This window comes from Ruditapes philippinarum, unplaced genomic scaffold (assembly GCF_026571515.1).
Source record: "Ruditapes philippinarum isolate M1 unplaced genomic scaffold, ASM2657151v2 ctg1805_1_1_1_1, whole genome shotgun sequence".
Classification (NCBI taxonomy): domain Eukaryota; kingdom Metazoa; phylum Mollusca; class Bivalvia; order Venerida; family Veneridae; genus Ruditapes; species Ruditapes philippinarum.
Window position 1 is genome coordinate 93,291 of NW_026854855.1, and position 25,648 is coordinate 118,938.

Below are 25,648 nucleotides of genomic sequence, written 5' to 3' on the forward strand. Positions count from 1 at the left end.
TTGTTTTTTATACCATGAAAAACACAGGTATATCAGTAATTACAAGTACACTAAATTTTTTAGACACTAATTGTGTAGTGATAATAGAAAAAACTTTACTTAAAGATCCTGTATGTTGAAATGAAGGTTGTTACTAGTGGCGGTGGTGGTGTTGGTAGTTTTCACTCCGGATCACAACAGTAAGCCACATTGAATTCAGCAGAGCACAGTTCAACCACTGCAGCGTTCCTGGACAGGCTGTCAAGCAGTTTACCAGTACTAGCTGCCTCCACTTTCACAAGGAACTGAAACTTCTGTACAAGCCTAAGCAGAGGTACAGTGCCTTGATCCTAGAAAGGATTTCATGATCAATCACAATGAAAGTGACCTGTGCCGTCATGGAATCAAACCCGGGGTCGCTCAGTTCACTGTCCAACGCTCTACCTATTGAGCTAACCGGACGGCTTATAGGTTATTACTACAATTAAGTGAAATTTTATTTATATATTAATTATGCTTCTAAAACTTTTCAAACATCGAAAAATTTGTAAAATGTGTACTGCAATCAATATTTGTCCACATTATATGTAATCATTAAAATATATGCATTCATTCCGTATTGAAAAATTTGACTTAGACATTATAGAAAATCAATTACTAATTTATACCTCCCTTTAATGACATGAAATGTAAATTCGGTAATATCTTTACAAACAAGGGCAACATTTTTGCAATATACGCCAGTCACAGAAGCTTTTGACAGAGATGTGGGCATTATAGATATGCATATAGGAGATATGCTTTGGGCAATATCTAGATATACTATCAACCCTAGTGATTTTTTTATCTGAACTTTGACCCCTGTGTGACCTTGACCTTGGCTGCAGGGATCTAAATTTTGCATGCGACATTCTGCCTTATAACAGTGAACATTTGTGCCAAGTTATATTGAAATCACTCTATGCATGTAGAAGTTTTGCTCCGGACAAGTGTTTTTCTGTGATCTCTAAGTGTGACCTTGACTTTTGACCTAGAGGCCTGGTTCATGCGAGTGACACAGCTTCTCATAGTGTTGAACATTTGTTTGAAGTTTCATTAGAATCCCTCCGTATGTGTAGGAGATATGCTCTGGACAAAATCTCTATATTTTACCATCTTTAGTGACCTTGACAATCATCTTTAGCGACCTTGACCTTGCATATATTATTCTAAATTACATGTTTCACACCAATAGTCATAATAATGACCACGCGCAACACGGCTTCTCATAGTGGTGAAATTTTTATGAAGTTTTATTAGAATCCCTCCATATGTGTAAGAGATATGCTCTGGACAAAATCTCTATATTTTATCATCTTTAGTGACTTTGGCAATCATCGTAAGTGACCTTCACCTTGCACATATTAATCTAAATTACATGTTTCACTCCAATAGTCATGATAATGACCATTTGTGTTTCAATACCTCAATAAATGATGACTAAATCGTCCCAATACACATTTTCATATTTTTATCTGAGCTTTGACCCCTATGTGTGACCTTGACCTTGGTGGCAGGGACCTTAATTTTTCAGGCAACACTGCGCCTCACAATAGTGAACATTTCTGCCAAGTTATATTGAAATCCCTCTAAGTATGTAGAAGTTTTGCTCCGACAAGGGTTTTTCAATGACCTCTTATGGTGACCTTGACCTTTGACACAGAGCCCTGGTTCAAGCACGTGGCCCAGTTTCTCATCCTGGTTGACATTTCTATGAAGTTTCATTAAAATACCTCCGTGGGTGTAGGAGATAAGTTCTGGAAAAAACATTGGACGCTGCCCACCCACCTGCCTGCCTGCCAGGGGGGAAACTATTATAATACCCGTTTCTAAACGGGCGTATAAAATGCTTTTTGTAACTTACAATATTGATATTTGAGCATTATATTTAAAACTGTGTTACAGGATCTTTAATCTTGCTATATTTGTTAAAGCAATAACGGATGTTTTTTCTATATATTATGTTACATAATACTTAAAAAGAAATTTCAAAGGGCTATAATATCAAATCCCAAATAATATTTGCTCTAATCCCTTTCTTGGAAATACTTTGTTACACTTTCTAATGAAATAATGAAATGTTGGAGGAGTAAATGCGCTCAACCCACATAGGAATGTAAAAATATAAATATATTAACTTCCTGCTGTCTTTGTTATGATGCATTTTTGAAGTAACATGATAGCACTATTTACAACATTTAAAACAATTTTAAAATTCCCTTAAAAAAGAGAGTCTATCATTAATACGAATGATCAAAACCAAAATTCATCAAGAGTACATTTTGGTGTTAATCACTCACCACAGTAAATATTGAAGATTAAACTTTAGTGGAATCAATAGCTCACATTTACGCTCTAGTTGACTGGTTTGGTTTTATGTCACACCCACAATGTAAAGGTCATATATACAGTAGAGACCTGCCTTATAAAGGATTATTGCTAACAAGAAAATTTATTGCTCCAATATCTTTATTGATTTTTAAAGTTATCTAAATATTGAACTTAAGTTTCTCCATTGTTTTGTTGTTTGTAAATTCTGCTTACTTTCAATTGAATATTTTTGTGAACAGTTTTTTAAAATGCTTTACTGGTGATATTTCATTATCATTACAATATATAAATCAAACTATATCAATAAAGTGTCAACACCAAATTTCTTTTCTTCAATCAAAAAGTCAATCATTGTGAAGTTATAATTAATAAACAAAATACTTAATCTTATCATTAAGTAAAAGTAAATGTCCCATTATGTATTTGTGTCTGAATGCTCCAAACTTTTTAATTCAAAATTCATTATAAATCACTTTGTGCTTACATAATGCATAAAAAATGTCCAATATAGCCAACACTTCTGTATGAGACAATTGGAAATTATGACAACCCCACAATTTAAAGACCATTTTTTTCCCCAGAACCACATGCAGTCTTAATCATTGGGGTTCTACTGTATCTAATTTTCCAGCTCACTAAAAGAGGACAACACCAAGTGTCTCTCCATGCATTATTTTTTCTGTTTGAGGGGCACAATGACCATAACCAGCCAGCCAAGGATGTCCCTTCTTTTTAATCTGAAGGCACCAATTTTCAAAACAATCAATTGCACAATGCTACAAAGTATATATCCAAAGTCTGAACATTTTATTAAAAGTGGGAATTTTTAAGTCTTTTTCTTGAATTCTATCGGACAAAAAGCGATCAGCCATTTTTTTACCCTAAGGAGATAATTTACATGTACTAAAGACTTACTAACAACCATATGGAAACACAAGTTCCACATGCTTAAATCAGAAAGATTTTGATATTTTGCTCATATATAAATAGTGAAAAACAGAATCCCTAAAGACAGCCCAACACGACAAAATTGTAAATGTTGCAGGCTCGGTTTGATTGAGCCTGTTCATGGACGGTAATGGAAAGTGCAAGTTACCGTCCACGCCCCCTAGCACCGGCTTAAGCAGAATTCAACATTTAAACACGAAAATGGTGAAATTTGGAATTTAGAAACATCCGCAGATAAGTTCATACCGCGGTTATCGTGGAACCTTCAATGTGACACAAGTGTCATTCCATGAAAATTGGCGTATGGTCCCAAAGTAAAAGAATGCGTGAAGTTCAAACCCAAGGCTATTTTTTACTTTAAGCGCACTATCTAGTTGTCCCATCATTCTGTGACAAGATTGTTTAAAAGCTAAACAAGAGGGCCATGATGGCCCTGAGGTCCCAAGGCCCCCTGGAGCTGTGCCAGTTTAAACCCCAGGGCTTTTATTTGAACAAACTTCGAAGATACCCATTAGAAGATGTTTCATGATGTTAAGTTTTTACTACACACATATAAGGAAAAACAATGACCTCCCACCTTCCTCTCCCTTCCCCCCCCCCACCCTGCAGGGCCAATTTTAACCCAAGGGCTTTTATTTGAACAAACTTGGTAGACACCCATAAGAAGATGTTTCATGCTAAACATCTAAGCTCTAGCTCATTGGGTTTTTTAAAAGATTTTTTAAGTTTTAACTTCGCCTCCGTGGTCGAGGGGTTAGAGTCGATGACTTCTAATCCAGTTACCTCTCTGGCATGGGTTCGATCCCCGGGAGATGCTTTGGTAGTTTAGCGCGGAGGAAGGTAGTCTAGTACTGGTGTAACTCTCCAGGAACGATGGTTAGGAAACTACCCGCCTATATGACTGAAATACTGTTGAGAAAGGCGTAAAATTAAACAAACAAACAAACAAGTTTTAACTTATAATACACATATAGTAAAAAACAATGACACCCCTGGGGCCGGACCAATTTTGACCCCAGGGCTTTTATTTGAACAAACTTTGTAGACACTCACTAGAAGATGTTACATGCTTAATATCTAAACTCTAGCTATTTGGGTTTGTTCAAAGAAGATTTTTTAAGTTTTTACTATACACATATAAGGAAAATCAATGACCCCCGGGGCAGGGCCAATTTTGACCCCAGGGTTTTTATTTGAACAAACTTGGTAGACACCCATTAGAACATGTTTCATGCTAAATATCTTAGCTCTAGCTCTTTGAGTTCTTTAAAAGAAGATTTTATAAGTTTTTACTATATGCATATAAGGAAAATCAATGACCCCCTGGGGGGGCCAATTTTGAACCCAGGGCTTTTGTTTGAACAAACTTGGTAGACACTCACTAGAAGATGTTTCATGCTTAATATCTAAACTCTCGCTATTTGGGTTTTTTCAAAGAGGATTTTTTTAAGGTTTTACTATATGCATATAGGGAAAATCAATGACCCCCTGGGGCGGGGCCAATTTTGACCCCAGGGCTTTTATTTGACCAAACTTGGTAGACATATTTGACCAAACTTGGTAGACACTCATTAGAAGATATTTCATGCCAAATATTAAAGCTCTAGCTCTTTGGGTTTTTTTAAAAGAAGATATTTAAAGCTTTTTCTTTTGGTTGCCATGGCAACCAGAGTTCTGCATGGAATTAAATTCTTTGAAAATTTTTTTTAAAGGTGACCACCAAAGGAACATTCCTGTGAAGTTTGGATGAAATTAGCTTAGTGGTTTATGAGGAGATGTCATTTAAAGTAAAAGTTTACGGACGGACTGCCGGACAACTGACAGACAAAAAGCGATCACAAAAGCTCACCCTGTCACTTTGTGAATTTAAATTTGAATTTTAATATGTTATAAACCCATATAATACAAGAATTTGTAACAGAGTTACCAACGTCCCCTGCCTGGGGGAATTTTTATACGAAGCATAAAATTGTGCTATTTCAAAAGATTGAGATATGGATATCAGGACTTTCAGTCCAAACTTATGATCAATGCTAGATCTGCAAATACAACAATAAATTTATTAAAAAAATAAAATGAAACATCGAATTTAAAAATTTATCATGTAAAGCTTTGACCTCTTAGTGTGACCTTGACCTTTGAGGTAGGGGTGCAGAAGTTATGCATCAAATATCGTCTTATTATTGTAACTATTATAATGTGCCATGTATTTTCAAAATCCCTTGAATTATGAAGAAGTTATAGATCAGACACAAAATATACTTATAACAGACTATGTAAATCTTTGACCTGTAAGTGTGACCTTGACCTTGGAGGTAGGGAGTTAACCTTTGACCTCTAAGTGTGACCTTGACCTTGGAGAAAGGGGTGCAGGTGTTGTACTTGACATATCATCTTCTTATTGGGACTATTTGTGCCTAGTTATTTAAAATCCCAAAGAAGTTCTTGATCGGACAAAAAATATACCCTAAAACAGACGATGTTATTTTTTGACCTCTAAAAGGACCTTGAACTTGGAGGTAGGGATGCAGGGGTTGTGCATGACACATTGTCTTATTATAATGACTATTTGTGGCAAGTATTTACAAAATCTTTCCATCTATGAAAAAGTTATGGACTGGACACAAAATACACCCTAATATTAACAGACTATGTTAATCTTTGACCTCCAAGTGTGACCTTGACCTTAGAGGTAGGTGACCGGTTGTTGCGCATGACACATCGTCTCATTATTGTGAACAATTGTGGCAAGTATTTACAAAAATCCCTTCAAAGATAAGAAAGTTATGGACCGGACACGACATATACCCACGAAAGTGTGACAGATTTCTTACCAGAGCTACATTATGGGGTTTTCTTTTGTTATTTCTTTTGTTCTTTTTAACCCCACAATGCAGAAAATAACCCCACAAGAGAAACTGAATGAATGACATCAAAAACATCTATTGTTATGAGAACAATAGACCAAACCCCATAATGTAGCTCTGGTTTGTACAGACAGATGGACGGACGGACGGACAGACAGACGGAAGTTCCAACATTTTGGCTTTAGGGGCTATTTTCTTTGTTATTTTCTTTTTTTTCTTAAGGGCTACTAGCCCCTAAACCCTTTGATCATGGAATGAACCTATTGTTCTCTTTTGTTCTCTTTACTGTTATATAGCCCCTAAACCAAAAATGTTTGCTCGGACAGACAGACGAACGGAGACTATTTCTATATCCCCCTTTTTTCTTCGAAAAGGCGGGGGACAAAAAACATTTTCACAAATTGACATAGAAAAATATCAACAAACAACAAAAATATGCCAAAAATACCATTGCAACTATTCGTATCGCGGGGCACTTAAAACGTCAAAAACCGTGTTAAGTCTATCTTAAATGCCTTTCTCAAAAACGGTGCAACTTTAGCAATAAATCGTCAATTACAGACTTAAATCATGTGGTTGTTAGTCTCTGTTGAATGTTTGGATGACATACATTAATTAATTTCTTGCTAAAAGCAAACTTCAGGTCTCGTTCCACTTGCTTTAGCTGTAGGAAATAGGCGATTGGTGATCTGTCTTCCTATTCGTTTTTACCTTATTTTCCATGTCTGTAGTGCAGAACTCTGGTTCCGTTCATGTATTTGTAAACAAATGCTCAGAATATCCCGTCCCTAGATTTGCCACTATTTGCCAGCTATTTCAAATGAAAATGATGGCATTAAGTGTAAAAAAGGTGGCATTAACTGGAAAATGACTAAATTCCACTCATTTTCCAAAATTACCACCAAATGCCACTATCCTTTGGTTGCATTTGGGTGGCATTGAGTGGAAATTTGAACATAAGACTTTTTTCATGGTGGCAAAAGGGTGGAAATTGGTGAAAAATGAAACATAGTTTATTTTGAAGGTGGAAAATGAGTGGCCGTAGTGGAAAAGTGAAACTCTGGGTGGCAAATTAGTGGAAAAAAACTTTGTGAATAACTTTTAGTCGAAAAGGGAAACTCTTAACTATTTACCTGAGTAGAACCACCGACGTTCCGTAAGCTAGCTAGATAGCTTCCTCACATGAAAGAATTCAAAGTCCCTGTCGGGATTCAAACCCACAGCGGTGAGGGGCAAGTGATTTGAAGTCAACCACCTTAACCACTCGGCCACGGACGCCCCGATATTTTCTTAAGAAAAGTGACAATAAATTGAATACAAAGACCAGGCCCTGTCAAATCAAGAGGCGAAAAATCATCTCTGAATCCCAGTAAGGCATTATTGTGAGTAATCATTTGGCTCCTAGTACCTTGTCATGATAATCAAGTATTACAAGTTTCAAGTCTATAGCTTTGATAGTTTTAAAGTCACCCTACTAATAATAGGCAATTTTAGTCAAAAAGGGGCATAACTCTAATATAATTATGTTCAAATATATAGCTTTAAAAATAATGCCCCTGATCTTTCCAAGACAAACAAGTGACCCAAGATTTATGTTGAAAACTTCCATACTTTTTAAATCATTATACTGAATAGGTAATTTTGACAAATGACCTAAGTTGGAAAACGGGGCATAACTAATATTATATTGATTTCAAGATCATGAACTTTGTTTAACAACTGTGCCTTGTCAGGTAATAATACATGCTGAATACAGTCCAAGCGAAACATCGTCAGACCGTTGGTCATGGCGAATGAAAATGATAGGTAAATGAACTTCTGTAAACAATCGTAGAGGTGAAATATCTGATGATTATTCTTTAAATGAATTTCTGTAAAAATGGTTGTAAATGAAAGAAGTTCAAATTTCATTGACGACACTTGCTAACTGATGATCGTGATGTTTGAATAAAATGTAACTTAAGCAAAGTATTTTAACTTGCAACGGATGCAGTTTGATATTATTAGAGGACAATATATTTTCTCAACTGTACACAATCATGTTAACTTATAATTCAATGGAAAAAAAAAACAACATCAACATAAACCTTATTAAGTTCATATTAACTAGGACTGCACTGTCAAGAATTCTTTTTTCTTCTTTTTTTTTGGGGGGGGGGGGAAATATTGCAATTGATGGATTATACTAGTGATTTACTAAAAAGATGTCTTTAGTTTTTTCTTATTTCAGCACAACGTCACCTGGCTGCAGTGACTAAATCAAAACAAGCTACACAAAACCTATGATAAAGATAATAGATAAGAAAAAACATTAGTCTGCCTGCAAGCATTCAGTTCATTTTACAACATTTGTAACTTTGTTATTTATTGTTTCAAATATTTGATACGAGTTACATAATAAACTTTTATGTGCATGCATTGTTTTAGTCAACCTTATGTTGTGTCAATCTTAAACTTATAAGAATTTTAAATAAAAATCAACTCTTCCAAAAATACAATTTGTATGCACTTGCCCTTGTCCCAAACAAACTAATAATTATTATAAATCAGGAAAATTCTACAAAATTTTTAGGTCCTGTAATTGTCACCAAGGTCCTGTAAAATACTAGGTTTCACAGGACCTATTGTCCTGTAAGATCATTTCAAGTTTCACTAGGAGTGTGAATATCTAAGCTCTAAGCAATGTACTTTCAGACAAGAGGATTTTTAAGACATCTATAACATTTAAAGCAATGTTAACTAAGTGATCACAGTTGTATGACTTATATATCTTAGGTAGAGTACTACATGCCAAATATATTAGCTCTTGTGGTTTCACAAAAGAAAACTTAAATGTATTAAATTCACGATAAAAGTCATTATAAACTAAGTCACATGATTTCTATAACTTTTGTAAAGGATCAAATGGTGTTGCATCATGCCAAATATCTAAGCTCTGGGCATTTGTGAGAAGAAGTTCTTCCATTGATTATATTTTACACCAAACAAGTCTGCATAATTATTGTAACCTCTGGGTCAGAGGACCAAATTTGACCCCCCCCCCCCCCCAACCCCCATTGGGCATGATTAATAAAACTGTAATCCGTATCTGAGTTGTGGGCATTTCTGTTTCATAAAAGAAGACTTAAATATATTTTCTTTTTTAAGCCTATATAAAATAAGTGACCCAATGGGCATATTTTATATAACTTTAATTGTCACAAGGTAATGCTAAGTTCTGGGCATTGCATTTTTAGATAGGAAGATTTTTATGACATTTATACTATACAAGTCTATGTTAACTAAGTGACCCCAAAGGTGGGCAAGGGCATGACTGATATAACTTAGGTAGAGATCTAAGCATTGTTACAAGCTCTTGGTATTGAAATTTCACAAACTAAGTCTTTAATGTGTTTTCCTATTCAAGTATTAATAAACTTAATAGCCCTCATTTTGACCCAAGAGACAACTGGAGTGCATTGTTTTAAATGTTACAAGGTTTGCGAAATAAGTCTATCACTCTTTAGAGTAAGTAAAACTAAACCTACTATATGAAGTATAATTTCAAATTTATAAAATTACATTTAATTATTTAATACCAACATTGACAATATGTGACCAGGAAGTTATCAGTGTAAAGTTTCAAAACATTGATCAATGGTAACAAGACCATTAGAAATAGATAGCGCTATATTATAAAAAGAAATAATGATTTAAAAAATCGATAGAAAAAAAAATATAAAGGTGATCAAACAATCAAACAAACTATTTCATTTGTAAACTTTGGAAATTAAGGAACAACCTTGTAAATGTATTCAGAAAATACTAAACAATTTTATGAAGATATATTGGATTTAATGATAAATTACTAACTTGATATATCTAAGACAAGCTCATGGGTGACAAAAATCAGAATTTTATTCATGGGAATTAAAGTGTTTAAAAATAACCAACTTCCTATTTATGTGGACAGAAAACAATGATAATTTGCTAAAAATAAGGCATATTTCCTACCTTTGCCTTAGTTTGTTTTGCCTTACTTTGTTATTAATAAAACCTGTTGGTATCTATGTTTAACAAAGTTTAGATAACAAGCATATTGGAAAATGGGATTTATGAACTCAAAACCAAAACGTTCAAAAGACAAAAAGATGGAAAATTCAGTAAGAAACAAGCATGGACAACAAACGAAAGTTTACAGAACAAACATCTGAGATAAAAGACTCTTCCAGAAAGTTTATACAAAATAGTGAAATACAAAATAGTGAGGTAGGATTCCAAACTAAGTATAAAAACAAAGGCAAAATATGCCAAATCAAAGAGTCTGCACAAGTACTTGATGAATCTGATACAGACAACAAAGATTAAACAAAGATCAAGACTGTTGAGACTGAAGCACCAATATCTCGCAAAATAACAATCATGGACTTAAGACAATCTAGATCTAAAAAAACAAGAGAATATGACAGTGATGAATATGGATCTCCACCTGCACCATCACCTCGATCTCGACCTTCAAGACATTCAACACCTCCTAGACCTTCAAGACCTTCAACACCTCCAAGACCTGATCCAACATCATGTGGGGAAGAATCATCATCATCAGATGATGGACATCATGCACCTCATGGTACACCTCCTTACAGATGTAGTAGTTCTGACAATAATGAGACACAGATATCAAGAATGGATAAAATCATAGCACAAGGGAATGTCCTCTATGTCCCTAGAAGAAATTGTCCTGCACCTCCTGCACATTTATTTCAAAGACCTCCGGCAACACATAGGAGACGATTATCATCACCAGATGATGGACCTCATGCACCTCATGGTACACCTCCTTACAGATGTAGTAGTTCTGACAATAATGAGACACAGATATCAAGAATGGATAAAATCATAGCACAAGGGAATGTCCTCTATGTCCCTAGAAGAAATCGTCCTGCACCTCCCCCTCCTGATGTTCTAGAACTATAACCTTGAACTTCAACCTCACATATTTTTCCAGAATAAAAAGCTATATGATTCTATAAACAAATAGCTTATACTTATGTCTTTTGATATTCCAGTGTTGAGTGTTAATAATGTCAAACTTTTTATGTTAAAACACATGTTATAGAATATAAGATTGTGTATATTTCTCAAAAACATTAAATTTTTAGCTTTCTATTCAAATTAATATTATATTCATCATAACTTTTTTCAGCCGTTAATCAGCATGAAGATGATAGAATTATGAGAGATTCTATATCTTATATTTAGCACATGATATATTGTAAATGACTTACAAAATTGCAGCCAAGGGAGGTAGAAACTGCTATGTGAAAAAGATCTTTTATATTCTTTAAGTTTAGATGTTTCGACACCTTCCTTTTAATACAGAAAGGTAATTATTTTGTTAGTTAAAAAGAAAATAGGACTCACTTTGTAGTCAACAAGGAACAGGTGATAAGTTTCCTTATATTTTCAAATGTAGTTATTTTACACCATGAAAGACTCAGTTATATTACATATAACATAAGACAATACTTAAGTAAAAAAATTTTTAAAAAAGGATGATAATATCCAATATAATAATAACAAATTTCTGGTCTGGTGCAAGCTTTACTTTACGTGAATTTTGTTTGAAAATAACCACTTTCCGATGAGTTGCGACAATTCTTTTTTTTTAAAGTCACAAAAACTTGCATTTTCTCATGAAAATAAATCTTTTTGGGATACAATACTTAAACGTCAACATTTAGCAGGCTTCATTAGATGTTGACTATGAATCCATATCATTGCTTTACTTGAACACAGTTTGGATATGTTAAAACTAGGTAAATACTTACTGTCTGTCAATTATTTATATTCCGAGATGTATATACTAGTACAGCTGCTGAAGCTTTGAACAGTATTTCTACCTATTTGATTGTACAGAGTGATTAAAATAAACAAGATTGCATTTGAGAAAAATGCTATGCCACCGCATTAATACAACACTACGTAGGAACAGATTTTTTTTGTTTTTATACAATTTTAGATTGTCATAATGCATAGATCCCTGACCTATCTAATTCTTATTATCAGATTAGTGGTTAAATCTATTGTTAATCCAATAAAAGATCAGAGTAGGAATATATCAATGCACTTGAGTCTAGTGAATTTGGTGGTGAAGGTTATATTTCAAACAGCCTAAATTTCATGACTACATCAAAGGACAACACAGTAAGACACTTTGTCAAAATCTAGGTCAGCTGATATCAAAGTTCACTTTACATCTTAATCTGTGCACATGGTTCAAATTTCAAAGCTGTACATCAAAGGACAAGAAAGTAGGTCACATCATCAAAATCTAGGTCACCTGATATCAAAGTTCAATTTTACAACTAAAACTGTGCACATGGTCAAAATTTCATTGCTGTACATCAAAGGACAAGAAAGTAGGTCACTGTCCCCTTGGGCAATGCAAAATTTTGACCCAAGGGTTAAATTAAAACCAATCTTGACAAATATCTAAGCTGTAGCTTTCTCCCATTCAGAAAACATTTGTTTTATTTTCTGTTTTTACTATACGTACATAATGAGAATCACTGCCCCCAGGCAGGGCCAATTTTGACACCAGGGGAAAAATTTGAACAACTTTGGTAGAGGACCTATAGATGATTTTATAAAGCAAACATCAAAGCTCTATGCCTTGTACCTTCAGACAAAAATATTTTTTTTTTTTACTAATATACATAATGAAAAACAATGAGCCCCGGGGCTGTTTCATGCAAAATATCTTAACTCTAGCCTTTGTAAATATAGAAAAAATGATTTTTTAATTTTTTACTATATACATAAGAAAAACCTATGGTCACTGGGGCAGGGCTAATTTTGACACTAGAGGCAAAATTTGAACAACTTTGGTAGAGTACCTATAGATGATATCATTAATATCTTAACTCTAGCCTTTGTAAATATAGAAAAAATGATTTTTTAATTTTTTACTATATACATAAGAAAAACCTATGGTCACTGGGGCAGGGCTAATTTTGACACTAGAGGCAAAATTTGAACAACTTTGGTAGAGTACCTATAGATGATATCATTTAACAATATTAAAGCTCTACTTAGCCTTGTACCTTCAGACAAGATTTTTTGATTTTTTACTTTATGTATATATTGAAAATCAAAGACCCCCGGGGCGGGGGCAATTTTGACCCCAGGGCTGTAATTTGAACAATCTTGCTAGAGGTTCACTACACAATGTTTCATGCAAAATATCTAACCTCTATCATAGGGCTATAATTTGAACAATCTGGGTAGAGGTTACCAGACAATGCCTTATGCAAAATATCTAAGCTCTAGACCTTTTGGGTCTTTACAAGAAGGTATTTTAAGTTTTTACTATATGTAGATGTTTCATGCTTAAATATCTAAGCTCAAGAAGATTTTTTATGTTTTTACTATACAAATATAGTGAAAATCAATGACCCCCGGGGCAGGGCTGATTTTGACCCCAGGGCTATAATTTGAACAATCTTAGTAGAGGTCTTCCAGACAATGCCTTATGCAAAAGGATGCTACAGACTAAATTTGAAGTAAATCTGCCCAGTAGTTTCACAGAAGAAGACGATCGTTGACGAATGACGACGGAGACGGACGCCGGAGTATCCCCCTTTGATACTAATAGCTCACCCTGAGCCTTTCGGCTCTGGTGAGCTAATAACAACAGTGAGTTACTGAATAATTTTGACCCTATTTTTACAATCTGATTCTTATGTAGCGGACCAAAAGTGGTACTATCAAAGGCCACTAGTACCTACTATATAATGTAAGACATGTAAGCTTGTTATTGTTTCTGAAATATTCTATTTTTATAAACGTTCCTAAAATTGAATGTTACCTTTCTCCGAATTTCATGTAAGATTGTTGACATTTTAGGAAGCAGAATTATTTCTTAATTCCTGGATTAACATGTCTGTTACTCCACATTTTTGTAGTATCCATTATGTTTTGATGTTTATAATAATCAGTAATTGTTCATGAAACATGCTCTAATCAATTTATTTTTGTCAAAATAATAATTCCTAAAACTTTCCCAAAATGTCCATGGAGGCTGCCATCTTTGTTTTAGGTACACGAGTACCGATATCTGTAGTTTGTTTAGAAATGAAGCATATTTGACTTTATTGTGTAACATGTATTTTGTATTATGTGATAATAATGTTTGCTTCTCAAATTGTTAAAGAGATTTACTGTAATAATTTATTTTTGTAAAACAAGACCGCACTATTTGTTCGGTCATTCGCGTAGTAAAGTTGGGTTGTAGAATCACCCTAATTCTCTTTAAATTGTAATAATCCTGCTAAATTACCATAAGTATTCAATTGAGATGTTTTTAATAGCGTAAGTGTTATTTCTCAACATAATGATTACTTACAACTTTATATGTTTACTTTGTATTTTGTAATTATGATCTGTTGAGATGTTTACTCATTTTAGGATGGGAATTCCTAACCGATTCTGATTGGCTTAGATAAATCTTAAGTGCAATCTGATTGGTCGTAAATCCTTTCCTAAATTCCTAAACGGCTCAAAGGTTATAAATAGAGCGACAGTCCTCATTTTGGAACAACAACGCCCACTAAAGTTGCTTAGGCGCGATAATTCAAAACTGATTAAACAAATATTAGACCAAAGAATCCAAACTCAATGCTAAAAGCGTTGTTGACTTATATTTTAGGAAATCATAAAATCACTTAACACAGCGCCTTATGAAATGATGCCGAAACTTATTTCTGTATATTGATGATAAGATATATTAAATGTTAGTATATATATGCAGTTTATGTATACAAAACTGATGTATACACTATTAAACCCAAGAATTGAAACTTGATGAAAGCGTTGTATTATTTATTCCGGAAATCCTAAAGAAAATAGTCTACTAATATAACATTGAAACCGGGTGCTGTATATAACTGATGCTAAGTTAGCATATATGTTTATACAGTAGAACTTGTGGCGTATTTTTGAAACAGCTATCCTGACACTGCGGCGAAAGTACGTTACAATAATATCTCTTACAAAATATTTTAGCACTGGCAGTGTATTTGATGACAAGTATATTTAAAACTTTTCATTTTAGGCAAGAGGACCCATAATTGCTGACCTGAGAAACAAGGAAAGACTTTCCTGATCAATGATATCTTCAGTTAAAATTAAATAATTTCAACTTTACTTCTCATAACAAAAGGCTTATTTTATAGTATTGTTTGATTTTATTAACCTGTCAATTGAGTTACACAGTCAGCGCACATTAATAAAGAAATATTTGATAAATTTTTGTTAAGGTTCGTTTTAATCTTATTTTGTGTATGAAATAATTGTACTGAGCTCTATAGCACAAAAGGGTAAACTATCAGTTTGTATAATTACTACATGCCCAACCAGGCATGATTTTTTTTTCCTTATCTATATTTTCAACATTATAGAAGTTATGATTGTATTTATATTGTTCTTTTTGTTTAAATATCTTTTCCACTTATTATAATAAAGTGTATGCTTTTTTTAAATAATCTAAATTACAATCTTATTTAAGTTGATAAACGTTATTTCAATTTGTAAAATACAATACAAACAAGACAAAACAGTGGTCTTGGTTCATATCCATGTCTACATTTTTGCAAACATTCTCCATTAACATATACTGCAACAAAGGAACCACTAGGCGGAACATTATATGCCCGAAAGTGTTTTTTTTTAGTAAGGATGAAGCATTTGTAAGACATGGGAATTTAATAAAGTATCAATATGAGTCTTCTACCCAGTATGGACAATCATCATATGAAGTTTGAATATTGTGGGCCAAATGGAACTTAAGTTATGCTCCGGAAACTGTTTGCAGTTTTAAGTTAATAGTGACCTTGACCTTTCACCTTGTAACCCCAAAATCAATAGGGGCTTCTACCTAATATGGACAATCATCCTATGAAGTTTGAATATTGTGGGCCAAATAAAACTTTAATTATGCTCCTGTTAAGGTAATAGTGACCTTTGACCTTGTGACCCCAAAAACAACAGGGGTCTTCTACCTTATATGGACAAAACTCCTAGGAAGTTTTAATATTGTGGGCAAAATGGAACTTAAGTTATGCTCAAGAAACAATTTTCAGTTTTTAAGTTAAGTGACCTTTGACCTTGTGACCCCAAAATCAATATGGGTCTTCTACCCAATATGGACAATCATCCTATGAAGTTTGAATATTGTGGGCAAAATTGAACTTCGAGTAATGCTACAGAAACTGTTTTCAGTTTTAAGGTAATAGTGACCTTGACCTTGTGACCCCAAAATCTACAGGGGTCTTCAACCCAATATGGACAATCATACTCTGAAGTTTGAATATTGTGGGCTAAATGGATCTTAAGTTACGCTCCGGCAACTGTTTGCAGTTTTAAGGTAATAATGACCTTTGACCTTGTGACCCCAAAATCAATAGGGGTCTTCTACCCAGTATGGACAATCATCCTTTGAAGTATGAATATTGTGGGCCGAATGGAACTTAGATTATGCTCCGGAAACCAAATTGTTAACGGATGGACAGACGGACGGACGCCAGGGGGTATAACATAATGTGCCCAAAACTCTTTTGGGCATATAAAAATAAGAGAGAGGTCAACAGTAGTACTCACACCACAGACTTATATTAAACAAACAACTTGACCCACTACGCTATTGAGGATGTGATAACAAATTCCACATTTAATTCCCCTAAGTTACACGGGCAGAACCGAATATTTAAATGAGTGCCATAATGTATTCATAATTGACAGGTCAGTAATGAATCAGACTATAGATAAAGTGATATTATATAAATATATGTATATAAACAAACATTGATAACATAAAAATTTACAATCTATAACAACAAAGACACAGGTGATCAAAATAAAACAGAAGTTTTTAGTAACTTAGAAAAGGTAGGGTTTTCCCTTGTTAGCCCAAGGTACAAAACACTTCCACTCACAATAGTTATAATTGATGTATTTACCATGTTACTTTGTAACTGCATAACTTTGTATGTACTCTAGGATTAGATGGGAAAAGTCACATTTACTAAGTTCCTTAGTATCCCTACTGTTAGCACTAGTGACTCACTTAAGAACGCTATCTACACCAATTTACACTTTTCTATGAAGAATTGCAAGTACTTAAAATGAGCTGCAAAAATGGCATGGCTGGGGACAATAAGAGTGGGGATGTGGGGGTTAAATCCTTGAAACATTGAGAGCTATCACTGGGAACCTGTCCTTACTTTTAACTTGTTACCAATAAATTACAGGTATATGAATAAAAGCAGCTTCTGGTTTGTGACAATAATAGCCAAAATAAGTCAATATTAACCAATTCATTGGGGTTTTTATTTTAGTTTGTCTATCTGATTTATTTTCATTTTAAGACACACTAACACACCTATAATATCAGATGACTTTCAAGCTGGTGAAAGAAGACCAAATGTGCGCCTCGGTCCGTTTTTGTTCAGGAACGAGTATGCGTCTGAGTAGAACAAACACATTCTGTAAGCTTAGCTTAGCTGAAAAGCTTCCTCCCATGAAAGAATTCCAAAGACCTCGGTGAGATTTAAACTCACCACCATGTGGACCAAGTGGTTTGAAATCAATGAGACTATGGGTTGTAATCTTCAACTTTATCCCAGAGTAATTTCAACAAGAGCCCACCATGTGGACCAAGTGGTTTGAAATCAATGAGACTATGGGTTGTAATCTTCAACTTTATCCCAGAGTAATTTCAACAAGAGCCCGGTTTGAGCCGGGTGATGCTCCCCGAATAAGTTTTGGACACAAGAAAGTACACCTCTTGTAGTTTCAGAGTTATGTCCCTGGAAAAAGTTCAAAGTGCAATAATTCTAAAATTAGGCAAGGCAGAGTTACTGTTCTTTGCACTGCACTTCTAATCAATGTGATCTATCAACCTACAAAGTTTCTTGATGATATCTCTTATGATTTCCGAGTTATGTCCCGGACAACTTCAAAAAGTAAAAATAAACAAAGGGCAATAACTCCAGAATCAGAATTAGGCAAGGCAGAGTAATGATTCTTGTGCACTGCACATCTACCCATTGAGATATATCTACCTACAAAGTTTCATGTTGATATCTCTTATAGTTTTACAGCTATGTCCTGGACAAGATTTTTCTAAAAGGGGAAATAATTCAAAAATGAGGCTTAACAGAGTTATGGTTCTTTTGCACTGCACCTCTAGTCAATGAGATCTATCTACCTACAATGTTTCATCTTGATATCTCTTATAGTTTAAGAGTTATGTTCCGGACAAAGTTCAAAGTGTCAAAATTAACAAAGGGCAGTAACTCCAAAATTAGGACAAAAAGAATTATTGTTCTTATGCACTGCACATCTATCCATTTAGATCTATTAACCTACAAAGTTTCATATTGATATCTCTTATAGTTTTAGAGTTATGCCCAGGACAAGATTTTTCTATAAGGGGAGATAATTCAACAAGAGGGCCATGATGGCCCTGAGGTCGCTCACCTGTATATAGCCCCCCCCCCCCCCCCCCCCCCCCCCCCCCCCCACCCCCGGGCCAATTTTTACCCAAGGGCTTTTATTTGTTTATTTGAACAGACTTGGTAGACACCCATAAGAAGATGTTTCATGCTAAACATCTAAGTTCTAGCTCATTGGGTTTTTTAAAAGAAGATTTTTAAAGTTTTTACTATACACATATAGTTAAAAACAATGACACCCCTGGGGCAGGGCCAGTTTTGACCCCCGGGCTTTTATTTGAACAAACTTTGTAGATATTTATTACTTAAAGATGTTTCATGCTTAATATCTAAACTCTAGCTCTTTGAGTTCTTTAAAAGAAGATTTTTTAAGTTTTTACTATATGCATATAGGGAAATCTATGACCCCCTGGGGCGGGGTCAATTTTGACCCCAGGGCTTTTATTTGAACAAACTTGGTAGACATTCACTAGAAGATGTTTCATGCCAAATATCTAAGCTCTAGCTCTTATGGTTCTTTAAAAGAAGATTTTTTAAGTTTTACTATATGCATATAGGGAAAATCAATGACCCCCTGGGGTGGGGCCAATTTTGACCACAGGGCTTTAATTTGAACAAACTTGGTAGACACTCACTAGAAGATGTTTCTTGCTTAATATCTTAGCTCTAGCTCTTTGGGTTCTTTAAAAGAAGAATTTTTAAGTTTTTACTATATGCATATAGGGAAAATCAATGACCCCCTGGGGCGGGGCCAATTTTGACCCCAGGGCTTTTATTTGAACATACTTGGTAGACATTCACTAGAAGATGTTTCATGCTTAATATCTAAGCTCTAGCTCTTACGGTTCTTTAAAAGAAGATTTTTAAGTTTTTACTATATGCATATAGGGAAAATCAATGACCCCCGGGGCGGGGCCAATTTTGACCCCAGGGCTTTTATTTGAACAAACTTGGTAGACACTCACTAGAAGATGCTTCATGCCAAATATCTTAGCTCTAGCTCTTTGGGTTCTTTAAAAGAAGATTTTTTAAGTTTTTACTATATGCATATAGGGAAAATCAATGACCCCCTGGGGCGGGGCCAATTTTGACCCCAGGGCTTTTATTTGAACAAAATTGGTAGACACTCATTAGAAGATGTTTCATGCCAAATATCTAAGGTCTAGCTCTTAGGGTTGTTTAAAAGAAGATATTTAAAGATTTTTCTTTCGGTTGCCATGGCAACCAGAGTTCTGTATGGAATTAAATTCTTTGAACAATTTTTAAAGGTGACCACCAATGGAATATTCCTGTGAAGTTTGGATGAAATTGGCTCAGTGGTTTATGAAGAGATGTCATTTAAAGCAAAAGTTTACGGACTGACGCCGGACGCCGGACGGACGGACGCCGGACGAAAAGCGATCACAAAACCCCCCTCCTGTCACTTTGTGACAGGTGAGCTAAAAACCAGGCAAAATAGAGTTATGGTTATCCACATTTGTTACATCTAGTTCAAAATATATTAATATCCAGAATATAAAGTTATGGGAAAAAAAGGCTGGTCTGACATGTAAAGTGTAAAATTGAATGTGATCATTTATACATTAAACTTTTTATCAATTTTTGTAAAGTTAACTATTTTTTTTAATTTGTAAGCTCATCTGTATGGGTGCAGGTCTAAGTTCTTTTTAATGTTTACAGTTGAAATCCAAAAAAACACGGCAAGATTCAAACTTAAGACAAGAACTTTTAAGAAGATAGAGGGTATAAATCATTTGAACAATCTTAAAAAGGCTTATGCAGAATAACTATATACCTAGTTTGATAAAGTTTCATTCATACACTTACAAACAAGTATCTTACTATGATATTTGTTTTGCTAAAGTGTCACTTAAGTGAAAATGATCCAACCAAATTTTTTCAAACGAAATTTGTAGGACTAAAGTCCATTCCAGGATGTTTCATACTTATTTATTGGTTTCTTTAGCATAAACTTCAGAGTGGAAAGGCAAAACAATAACAATTAGATCAACAAATCTTATTTGGCTATGCTTGGCAACTAACAGCATTCTACAATATCTGAAATCTAGATAAAGTCATTACCATTTGTACATCAACAGCTCTGCATGGGTCGAACACATCCTCTTCTAACAAAGTGACAATCTTTGACTTTACGTATTTCACATCTATTTCACTCTTCAGTTTAACTGGAATTTTTACATCACATCTCCCCCACTCGCATAACGTCTTTATCGCCTCAAGTCGTAACAGCTGATTCTCTGTTAACAAGCTAGGCGAACATAAACTCTGACATACTGTAATAATACAGACACACGATACATTATTGTTGCCAATTTTTTATGCAAAAGATCCTACAATGTAAGTATTTTTTTTTAAATCATTTTGGGAAAATTCTTGGGACGTCAATATAGGAGTAATAAGTGAAATTTGTTTCTATTATCATATCCTAAGCACATGCAAATTTATTTTAATTCTACAACAGTTGTATTGTTTTCTTCTGCCTACATTTCTTTCAGAAACTGGTGTGAAAGAGAGTTGAAACTTAATCCTAAATGACTACTAATATATCTTATGAAAAAGAAAAAAAAAAACAAAAACAAAACAACATTTATTTTAAAGCAGTATATTAAAACTAATAGGCGGCAACTTTGAAATGAATTATCCTTGAATTTTATCTCACACATTACTGGTCATTTTTGCACATAATAAGCACTTTATACAAAAACATGAAAAAATGTACATCATGTCATAACTAATGTAAACATAAAGAAATTGCAGATAAAGATGAATCTCCTTATTTTTGAAAATAAGAAAACTATAAATTAGCTTTGCCAAAACAACTACCTTCATTTGTTGTAGAAACATCATCAGAATCCTGACTGTCTGGTCCATCATTAAAGTCCAGATCATCTACTTCCATTGCATTATTGTTGTTAGACTGGTCCTCAAAATCTAGATCAAAATCATCATCAAAGTCATCTAGAAGCTTGCTGGCTCCTCTATTAAATCTAGACTGGTTTAAACTAGAGTCTGCACTAGTGCTACTAGCCTGTCTGTTGGTACAGTGCTGCAAAGAGATGAATGTTTGCTTTCAGAATTCATTATTTTGAATAATTATCCTTGCAGAGCATGAAGGTAGTATACATTCAAAATGCAAAACTTGATTTCCTACTCTATACTCTTGCAAAGTTTCTTTCTGATGAATCTGACAATCATGGACGGCAATCAGCGTCAAAATAATGGCGGAAGGACCCACTGCAGAAATAATATTAAAATACTGTAAAATTGAAATATTTTTCAAACAAAAAAAACAAAAACAAATTTACACCAAAAATTACTTTGTCTGTAAATATTTTTCCACCAACAAAAAAACAACAGATTTACACCAAGAATTACCTTTTCATTTGCAATGTCTAAGAGAACAGTAACTAGTGCCGATGGTGTAGCTGACCTACATACTGCAGACATTATCCTACAACACTCCTCCGTGCCTCCGATACTCTCCAACAAACTTTCTCCGTCCCAACAAAACAAGTTCCGTAACTCCTTCACAATCAAAAACAAATTTGAGTATCCATCTTTCTTAATAATTTCTTGAAGTGAGTTTGAAACTTTTTTCAAAACTCGGACTAAACTTTCATACAGACTACATGTAACTATAGTTTGTGGTGTAAGAATCTGGTTGCCTAGCAACAGTGACAAGAGCCTGCAAACCAGCCTTAAAAATTTCACACTTTCTTCTACATCTGATACCTGAAATATCAAATATTTCTTATCTCATTACTACTTAGTAATAATGGATCTAAGATATGGTATTTTAAGAGTCAAACACCTGATAAAGATATCACTCCTACCCCCACCCCCCCAAAAAAAAAAAATGAAATTGAAAATAAAATCAAACAAATTTCCTACATCAAAATAATGAATTAAGCTAATATTCATTAATTATATGGCTTATGTACAAGAATCACAAGTGGCACATTCTAAAACAAAATATATATTAACATTATTCTTCAATGACATTTTGTTCTGTATGGTTTCATATACTCAAATCTGTTACTGTGTTATACAGCCAGGTGTATCATACCATATAAGTATTTCTGTATTCTGAACCAATATTGAACCTTACCTTTATTATCTCTTAAAGTAACATTATGCTTCATCATCAACTGAACAGTTTAATCACCAAATAAGAATAAATTGCTTTAGACATAATTATAATATTTTCAACTGGATTGTTTTATAGGGAAAAGATGCAACAAGTACCCAAATAAGCTTTGAGACATCCGAGATCCGACTTTGTTGTTGTAAACAGTTATTTTACTCCATTTTTACTTGGTAAAACACTTAGTAAATTTAAAACATTGCACTGTAAACCTCTGCAGAAAAACCACAACTTGTGTGGCAAAAATTTTGGTTGTTGCCGAGAGGTGTCGATATGAGAGGTTAAATTCAAGAAATAATATATCCCATCAAGCGATAATTTTCTGATTTGGATATATCATATTATTTCGATTCTAACATAAAATCAACATATAAATGCTGCCATACCTGATATTAAGCTAAATTGCACCTGATTTGTTTCCATTTCAGCATGTTACATTTTAAGTGGTTACCTCACTTGTCTTAAGGTTATGTCACATGTTTTAATATAGAACGTCAACAATGATTTTATTGCATAATAACACTCACTTTCAGTCCTTCTATGTGTAATAGGAAAAAATGTGGGTCATGTTAGAATAAATGGTAAATCACTATCTGGAAAGAATTGGTTCTGCTCTTGTATAAAGGAGTATACTCGAGAATATTATCAACTAACCTGTTCTTCAGCTCGTGAAGTGTAGAACTGTACTTCTGATTTTACTAAATTTTCAACCATCAACAGCACTGTTGGTATATGAACTGAGTCAATGTTTTCTATTTTCTTTCCTGGCTTAAACAACACTTCTTCCACCTCTAGTGGCATCTCAATGGCAGTCTCTAGGTAACATCTCTCCAATGGACTCATTAAAATTTGTTCATTTTTGCACCCAGTCAACCTAACAGTGAGATTTCTCAAGGTCAATGTCATTAATGCATGAGCTGTCCAATCAGGATTCAGCTTACAATATGACCTTGACCCTTCAGTTTCATCATCTCTTGAAGGCAGCAACCATTGAAGTAGCTGTTTTCGTAGAGGAAATTTAACGTCCGCTGAAGCAGACGCAATCGTGACTGCTAAATTTGGCACATAATTTTCAGGAAAATCACAGTATTCTAAACACTGGCATAGAAATATGACAGATTCAGTGATGGGACGTGTTAATGATGGCATAAAGATGGACCAGATATCCTTCCTCGGTGTAACCAGGCGTGCCTCAATCATGGCAGAAAGCAAAACATATCCCTCTGGTTCAGCATTATGTAGACTCACAAACCTGAAATTCAACATGGAGACCAAAAATAAAACTGCTGATCAAAACATGAAATAAAGTTCACACACATCCTTGTATCAAACCATACTGCCATTACTGGGATCAGAAATTTCAAATTAAGATGTAATACAAATATTTCAACTTTTCTTCATTTCAACTAAAAATCATTGTCTGATAATCTATATGCTTTATTGTTCAGATTTATTCTATACAGACTACGAGAAAACTTCAACACATCAAAAAATTCGACACATAAAATTTCCACTGATGTAACTCCATTTCACTCACTACATAAAAATCAAAAGCTAAAAAACTTTGAAAACAAGAAACATGGCATTGCCATGAAACCATTTTTTTTAAAGTAACAGTGACCTTGACCCTAGAGGATCTCCTCCTGTTTGATGCTCACCCGCACACCCCCCATTTGCCAATCATATAACCAGGATTTTCAAAATTGAGAACCTGGTTAACAAGAGCCCGGTTTGAGCCGGGTGATGCTCCCCGAAAAGGTTTTGGACACAGGAAAGTACACCTCTTGTATTTTCAGAGTTATGTCCCTGGAAAAAGTTCAAAGTGCAATAATTCCAAAATAAGGAAAGGCAGAGTTACTGTTCTTTCCACTGCACTTCTAATCACTGTTATCTATCAACTTACAAAGTTTCTTGTTGATATTTCTTATGGTTTCTGAGTTATGTTCCGGACAAATTCAAAAAGTAAAAATAAACAAATGGCAATAACTCCAGAATTAGGCAAGGCAGAGTTATGATTCTCAAGCACTGCACATCTACCCATTGAGATACATCTACCAACACAGTTTCATGTTGATATCTGTTATAGTTTTACAGCTATGTCCAGTACAAGATTTTTCTAAAAGGGGAGATAATTCAAAAATGAAACTTAACAGAGTTATGGTTTTTTTGCACTGCACTTCTACTCAATGAGATCTATCTACCTACAATGTCTCATCTTGATATCTCTTATAATTTTAGAGTTATGTTCCTGACAAAGTTCAGTGTTAAAATTAACAAAGGGCAATAACTCCAAAATTAGGACAAAAAGAGTTATTGTTCTTTTGCACTGCACATCTACCCATTGAGATCTATTCACCTACAAAGTTTCATGTTGATATCTCTTATAGTTTTAGAGTTATGCCCCGGACAAGATTTTTCTATAAGGGCAGATTATTCAAAAATGAGGCTTAACAGAGTTATGGTTCTTTTGCACTGCACTTTTGCTCAATGAGATCTATCTACCTACAATGTTTCATCTTGATATCTCTTATAGTTTTAGAGTTATGTTCCGGACAAAGTTCAAAGTGTTGAAATAAACAAAGGGCAATAACTCCAAAATTAGGACAAAAAGAGTTATTGGTCTTATGCACTGCACATCTACCCATTGAGATCTATTCACCTACAAAGTTTCATGTTGATATCTCTTATAGTTTTAGAGTTATGCCCCGGACAAGATTTTTCTATAAGGGGAGATAATTCAAATACCGGGCAAAATAGAGTTATGGTTCTTTGGCACTGCACTCCCCCTCAATGCCCTCTACCACTGTATGAAGTTTAAACAAATT

The 25,648-nt window shown here is 34.3% G+C and overlaps 1 protein-coding gene across 1 annotated transcript in view; it reads right to left on the reverse strand.

Moving 5' to 3' along the window:
- Nucleotides 1–25,648, reverse strand: part of LOC132741310 (serine-protein kinase ATM-like) — a 99,062-nt gene that overhangs the window by 48,880 nt on the left and 24,534 nt on the right. Inside the window, exons 14-17 of the mRNA XM_060729439.1 lie at nucleotides 23,478–24,075; nucleotides 22,055–22,411; nucleotides 21,503–21,725; nucleotides 20,741–20,952 (exon numbers count right to left, since the gene is read on the reverse strand). Coding sequence (XP_060585422.1) covers nucleotides 20,741–20,952; nucleotides 21,503–21,725; nucleotides 22,055–22,411; nucleotides 23,478–24,075 — 1,390 coding nt within the window. The remainder of the gene's footprint in view (nucleotides 1–20,740; nucleotides 20,953–21,502; nucleotides 21,726–22,054; nucleotides 22,412–23,477; nucleotides 24,076–25,648) is intronic.